We start from the raw sequence: 7,188 nt of genomic DNA, 5'->3' as shown, positions 1-7,188 counted from the left end.
CTTCAGCATAAACTTGGGCGGCCACAGAGCTGGCCCGACCTACGGGACCCAACTCCTCACTCCTCATATATAGGGATTTCCTCATAAACCCGAGTGGTCACAGAGTTGGTCAGACCTATAGAACTCAACTCCTCACTACTCATGAATATGACTTCCAGCATAAACCCTAACGACCACAAAGTCGGTCAGGCCCATGAGACTTAGCTCCTCATTCCTCATGGGCATGATTCCAAACATAAACCCAGCTGGATACAGAGCTAGCCATACCTATAGGATTCAGCTCCCCACTCTTCACACGAACATGGGTTCTCATCTTAATTAGGTTGGCTCCAGGCCGATCGTACTCCCTCTAAGAGACGAAATTATCAGAGAATCGCAACAACCTATCAAAGAATAATAGCTACTTACTAGAAAATATTCCATTATTGACATATATACACAATGAAACCTTCCTTTGCCTGGAGGAAGACTGTTGTACATCCTTCACTACTCAACAGATTCTGGCACTTGACATTCTCTGTGCATTATTATTATAGAGGTTATGAGAGATAGTATAAAAGGAAGTCCTTTCCATTGGCCAGGCACGCATACACATGCTCACACATCCACATTTACTATTCTACTGTTCATCTTCTTCCCTATTTTACTTGGCTACTATTATGACTTGAGAATTGAAGTACCTGTGGTAGAGACCCCCTCCCTGATTTTCTCTCTAACGTTCTCATTAGCTCTATTTGTGGTGTGCATAGGTCTGCAACTTCCAGCTCAAGGTCCATAGCTCCCAGGTTGAAGTCTTTTCTCCGTCAATACTTTTGCCACCTCACCGGCCGACCACTCATCTACTCAGCTTCCGAGCAAGATCATCAATCATTAATAACAAATTTACTGAATTATTGGATTCACTATCGAAAAGAAAAGACAAGCAGAATGGGTTGAAAATGTTGATTATTGGTGAAGTTAAAGCACAATTAAAGATAAAGAAAAATTAGTAGGCCTCTAATGGACATCTAATGCTTTTATGCAGTCATTAAAATCTGAGAACTAATACGAAAGCTAATTAATCTTTCAAAAAATAGTTTAACATCAGCGATCAGCAAATGCAACTTTATTGTAAAATAGTTCCAACTTAACATGTATGAATGGGGTAAACCTGAATACAGGAAGTAATGATACAAATTGATATTACAGATGAATCATCAGCTCAATCGAAACATTAGAAATGTAGAAACTACCAATTAGGCAGAATTAGTGTTTTATACTCCCTTTGCAGTCAGCATTGCTCATCGTTTTTGCAATAAGTAAAATATAATCATGCCATACATATGAAAAATCAGCAACCCATGACAGCACAGTTGAAAACGAAGTCTGCAGATTGCATAACGGCAATAGTCTTCCACTCAGTTTTCCCTCCGTTTGGAACACAAGAATTTAATTCAATCATCCCTCCGCGAGGTCCTCGACGTCCAATAACTATTAATCTCTCGCCGCAAGCTCGGAAAGCAATCCCCCAACCATTCATTGAGTCAGACCTCTCAGGCAATTTCCCCAATCCTTTCCATGTATTCTTCTCCTTGTTATACTTCATCACAATGTTGTCAGCATAGCGAGCTGCATAGAGCACATTGTTCACGACAGCTACAAGTGGCGGTGCGCCGTGCTCACCACTGAGACCCGCAGACATGTTTGGAATCAGTTGCCATGAGCCTCGCTTCATGTCGTACCGTTCCCCGCATGTCAACACCTCCCTTTCATTAGCCATTCCACCAATGACATAAAATTGGTCATCCATGAACACCCCAGAACACATCTTCCTTGCTCTATTCATGGGAGGGAGGGCCTCCCAAGTTCGAGTCTCTGAATCATACAGCTCCACGGAGTTCAGAATCTCGCCATTATTGGTAATACCACCAGCTATAATCGCCTTCCCGCCAAGGCTAGCTGATCCAAACAGACATCTAGGTGAGTTCATGACAACTCCCGGTGACCAAGAGTTGCTCAAAATGCTATATCTCAAAACAACTGAAGAAGTCATCTCCCGGCCGAAAACCAAGAGATCCGTGCCCACAGCAAGAGACTCCTTGTCTGAAAAGGTGAAGGTTTCAGTAAGACTAGCAGGCATCTGAGGAACTTTTATCCAGCGTCTGCAGTACGGATCAAATGCCTGCCATTGCAGGGCTGTGCATGAGAAATAGATCCAGTGTTCCATTATTCCCTGCCGGCGTCGGAGCTTGTAGAGATCCTGAATCATAGAATGGAAGGTACGGTTGACGGATGCTATTGCACCATAATCAGAGCGAGAAAGGTGCAGAAAGCATGTCATTATTAAATCACCAGGTAGCCTGCTCAAGATGTTTGGATTATTGTATGCAGAATTGTCAAGAGGTTGATTCATATCTCCCAATTTGGGGCTAATAGGTTGACGCAGAGGTTTCTTCCTTTTACCTAGTTCCTCCTCCACTTCTGCCAATCCGTCCTCTAATACTCTTTTCTTGGTGTTCAAGGACTCATGGAAGTGACAAGCCGGGTAATGCCAATTGGATTCTTCCTCGGAACTTTCCTCAAACACCCTGGAAATCAAATAAAAGTGGTCTTCCAACATATCTCCAAATCCCTAACCAAATGAAAAAGACCTAATTCCTAGAACCCTATTTGTCTTTACAAGTATGATCCACCAGACTAAAAATGAAAAATAAACCCCACCCCAACAACCAAAAATGAGAAGTTTTTTCTACACAAAGGGGTTATAGAATCAATGTGCAAACATCGCTTGCATCTTTGGTATACGATACAGATTGAACTTTTGGTCCTTCTAAATACTACCCGGCCAAGATCGACCAACGGTCGATCTGGATAGCGAAAAATGCAACCTATCAGCCTTATCATATGGATTTCAAGAATGCTCTATCATTGGGGAAGAAGGAGAGGCACGAACATAGAGAAATTTGGAAACGACACCGTCTCAAAAACTAAACCCTCAAAACGAAGATACCAGCTGAAAGATAAAAGCTTTACTCACAAACCCGTATCTTCTCCTCCGGATTTGGTTCCCTGCGACCAAAAATCAAGAAGAAACACACACAAAAAAAAAAACACATCTTTAGCATACTCGGAACAAGATGAGCTCATTTTAATAGATTTCAATTCAAGGGGAAAAAATTACAGCTAAGAGGGAGGAAACAAAAGGAGATCTCGAAGCTGATAAAGTTGCGAACACTCACGATTGATGTTGGGCAAAGAGAGCGGATGAAGAAGAGAAAAGAGAAGAAAGGAGACCCCTTTTGGGCACTAAACTACCGTCTTCATTCTCGCTGAAAGAACCACCTCCACCTTCTTCACTTCTTCCTCCCTACTCATCCTTTTTATTTCTCATTTCAAGATTCTTTTTTAGATCAATTTATGGATTATTTTTTTCTTTAAGTAGAATGATTCCGACCAGCGAGGGTCCCACACAATAGTGGAAGGTCCGTTCATTTTTGTGCTCCATACATATTTTAATACGACAATGAATGTATGAAAGAGAAAAGTACCCTGAAAATAATTAAAAAATCACAGGGAGAAATAAAAATTGAATCAGTTATCTTTTGGACGAATGTGTAAAAAAATTAGTCCCATAATAAAGGCTCCAAGATCTAGTAGAATAATTATTCACGTAAATATCAATTCTGCCCATCACTCATCAGCAATATTAACGTCTTCTTAATGTGTGCCCGGCACTCTGATATAAGATATTTAAATTCTTCAATCGCTAACTATAATATATTTATAAAAATTATTTATCAAAAAATTTCTTCTAAATAAAATGCAACATTAAAAAGTACTGGACTTCTAGACTATACATTGAATTTATCATTTTTTTTTATAACGTAATGTTAACTCTGGGACGATTGATCAATTTTATAAAATTTTTTCACTAGTCATAGAGTAATTCAGGAAATTCTTTTAACGGACCGTCAAGAAATACAACATCTTTTAATTATACATTTCATTTAATTTTTTTTTTATAAATTTATCATAACTAAAAATTAAATTATAAATACTTGGACTTCTAAATGTCATACCATAGCACATAGCCCAGGCAAAATATTGAATAAATTAAATAATGAGATTAATTTGTGTGCGAATCAATTAGCCATAATGCCATGTCATAATTTTCCAACAACTATTAGATGATGATGGTATCCTCCTCCATGCCCTCGTCTCCTCTCTCCTTTCCGATATCTGAGTCGCGGATGTGTCTGTCGTCCGACGAATCAAGCCCCAAAGTCCTACGATTTAACACACGTCAACAGGTGCTAGGGTCAAGTCAGTACTGAGCTGAAGAGAAAGAGACTCGCAGGTGCTAGATCGGAGAAGGAAATCATATTTCCACGCAACATTGTTGAACTTTCTACCATCGCAGGTCAGATCCGCTGGATCGCATTTACGGTTCAGATAAAGTTCCTTTTGCATGTATTAATAGGAATGTATGATCCCTATTTGTAAAATAGGTGGGGACCATGCACCTCCATCAATACATGGAAAGGGAACCTCTTCTGGACCGCTTTTTGCGGTCCAGAGAATCTCTGCTCCTACAACTGAAGGCAGGGAATATATCTTGGAAAATGGTGAAGGAAATAAGGAAAGTGGATGAAAGATTCTCTCTTATAAATGAAAATTTTAATTCTATGTTAAAAGTTTTAAGATAATTTAATTGATTTATATAAACTCTTTCTTACATATGAGTTCACAAGGATATAAATATAATATCTGGCGAATTATATTGAATTAAATTGACTTATATATAAACATGATTTATACCCATCAAATATTAAACTGGCCAGGATAAATTTTTTCTAAGTGAATTAACCAATGTTTTGTTGTATGAATATTTCTCTTACAAATTACTTAAGTATGTAATGGATGAATTAATCACTGATTAATTAAGAACTCATAACTGTCAAGTGAAAGGCTGACCATTGATAGCCAACGACTAACTTTTCTAGCTCAGCGAGTAATAATCTTTATTCTATTGATTATTTACCAGAGGTCTGAGCTCCTATATAAAGAGGTTGCGACCTCAAGTAATGGACACACTTCAAAAAGCAGAAGCAAGAGCAATCCACCTTCATCCCCTCATCTTTTCTCGATCGTCCAACTATTTAGTTGCTCTTCATGATAGCATTTAGGTATTAACTCGGCTCACCATGAACAACCTGTTGGATGCTACTCGGAATTCCGTTCTACTTCCTTTATACAAAAATTTGTACAAGTACAGAACTTTCCTAACAACCTATGTGCTCCTTATGAGTTAAACTTGAATTGGAAACGGAACTTAACATTTTAACTTCAAGTTCAACTCATGTGTTCTTCAGTAGTTAAAACTTGGATTGCAAACGATACTTAACATTATTAATCCAAGTTCATCCCATGTTATAAAAGTTGATTAAATATTTATTTCAAGGATGACTTCCAGGCTAAACATGGCGAGACACTTGACCTTCTTGGGTATGAGAACATCCACCACTTCCTAGACAAAGCCTTTCAAAGAAATTGAATATTCAAAGTTCTTACAGTAACCCTAGGTTTAATTACAAAGATCTCAATAGAAGCACAAGATCTAAACACTAAATCGAACACAAAACCGAAATACGAAATTGCTAGCCTCTTGTGTTGGTATTTCAGAATGCATACAAAGAACACAAACTAATTAATTTGAAGCGGAATCAATTAATTAGTTATACCTTTCTTTGTAGGTTAAGACCTCTTGATCTTCTGTTGTATTCTTCTCTTTCTCTTGGGCGTCGTGTGGGTGACGATCTACCAAGATGAAATTCACCCAAACAATTTCTTCTCCTCCAAGAAATTTGGCCACCAATGGAAACCAAAATAGGAAACTTCCTACTTTTTTTCTTTCTCTCCAAGCAACCGACCACAAGAAGATGCCTCTTGATGTGCCGCCGGCCCTAAGGAATAAAACAAGGTGAAGAGGCCTCCTTCTTCTTCTTCTTCTTCTTCTTCTTCTCCACCAAACAACCGACCACCAAGGGTAAAAGAAGTGTTGCCGGTCTCAAAGGAGAAAGGAAGAAGAAGGACCGACAACCAAGGAATAGAAGAGGAGACTTAGGTTGTGTGTTACCCCATAAGGCACCATCTACTTCTCTTTTATAATCCTTGGTCATGACAAAGAAGGAAATTTTAATAATAATTAAAATCTCTCTCTTTTTAAATTTCCTATTGTGATGGTCACAAAAGAAAATTTTTAAAATTAATCTCTCTTTTAAACATTGTAGATAACTATAAAAAAGGAAAAATTAAAATTTTTCTTTTAAAACATGGTTACAAAAAAGGAAAGTTTTATCAAAATTAAAATCTCTTTTTTAAACACTATAAGGAAAGATTTTAACAAAATTAAAATATCTCTTTTAATCCTTTGTAGATATAAAAGGAAAGATTTTAAAATTTAAAACTCTCTTTTAAAACCATGTGGATGACTTCAAAAAAGGAAAGATTTTACCAAAATTTAATTTTAAATAAAATCTCCTTTTTTATCATACTATGGTCGGCCCCTTGCTTGGGCACAAAGTAAGGCTTGGCCGGCCACATTTTGGACACCAAGATGGGCTTGGCCGACCCCTTGCTTGGCCACCAAGCAAGGATGTGGCTGCCCCCCTAGCTTGGGTAAGAAGCTGGGCTTCGGGTGGATAAAAAAGCTTTTAATTAAGAGGCTACAGCAGGGACCTAGAGGAGGAATTGGTTTTTGCCTCCTGATAGACTTGAGCTTCTTGTGTTCGACCCGAACACCCAACTCAAGTTCATCAATAATAACTCATACCACTAAAGAGTCATTATTGAACTATCACACCAATTTCATATTACATTATAGACTCCTTCTTATCATGAGTGCATTAGTCTCCCTGTGTTTAAGATATCGAATGTCCATTAATTAAATGAGTTACTAACAACTCACTTAATTAATATCTAGCTCCAAGAGTAGTACCACTCAACTTCATTGTCATGTCGGACTAGGTCCACTTGCAGGGTTTACATGACAATCCTTATGAGCTCCTCAAGGGGGGCATCATCAACCTAGATAACTAGGACACAGTTTGCTTCTATAATCAACAACACACCACATAAATAATATTATTTCCCAACTTATCGGGCCTATTGATTTAACGAATAAATTTCACCCATTGATAAATTAAAGAA

The 7,188-nt window shown here is 38.1% G+C and overlaps 1 protein-coding gene across 7 annotated transcripts; it reads right to left on the bottom strand.

Moving 5' to 3' along the window:
- Positions 1-1,132: 1,132 nt before the first annotated feature.
- Positions 1,133-3,379, bottom strand: LOC122019960 (F-box/kelch-repeat protein At1g74510-like). Of its 7 annotated transcripts, none has more exons than XM_042577622.1 (3): positions 3,219-3,379; positions 2,332-3,048; positions 1,133-2,239 (listed from the first exon to the last, which is right to left on the bottom strand). In XM_042577622.1, the coding sequence occupies exon 3, from the start codon at positions 2,204-2,206 to the stop codon at positions 1,331-1,333; it is 876 nt and encodes a 291-aa protein (XP_042433556.1). In that variant the 5' UTR covers positions 2,207-2,239; positions 2,332-3,048; positions 3,219-3,379; the 3' UTR covers positions 1,133-1,330. The 7 variants fall into 7 exon arrangements, with proteins under 7 accessions (XP_042433556.1, XP_042433554.1, XP_042433557.1 ...); XM_042577620.1 differs by having other exon boundaries at positions 1,133-2,567; positions 3,017-3,048; XM_042577623.1 differs by having other exon boundaries at positions 3,017-3,048.
- Between the last annotated feature and the right edge of the window lie 3,809 nt (positions 3,380-7,188).

Source organism: Zingiber officinale, chromosome 9A, assembly GCF_018446385.1.
Source record: "Zingiber officinale cultivar Zhangliang chromosome 9A, Zo_v1.1, whole genome shotgun sequence".
NCBI lineage: Eukaryota > Viridiplantae > Streptophyta > Magnoliopsida > Zingiberales > Zingiberaceae > Zingiber > Zingiber officinale.
The sequence above is the reverse complement of the archived record's forward strand: the minus strand, read 5'-3'. Positions and strand labels throughout refer to the sequence as shown.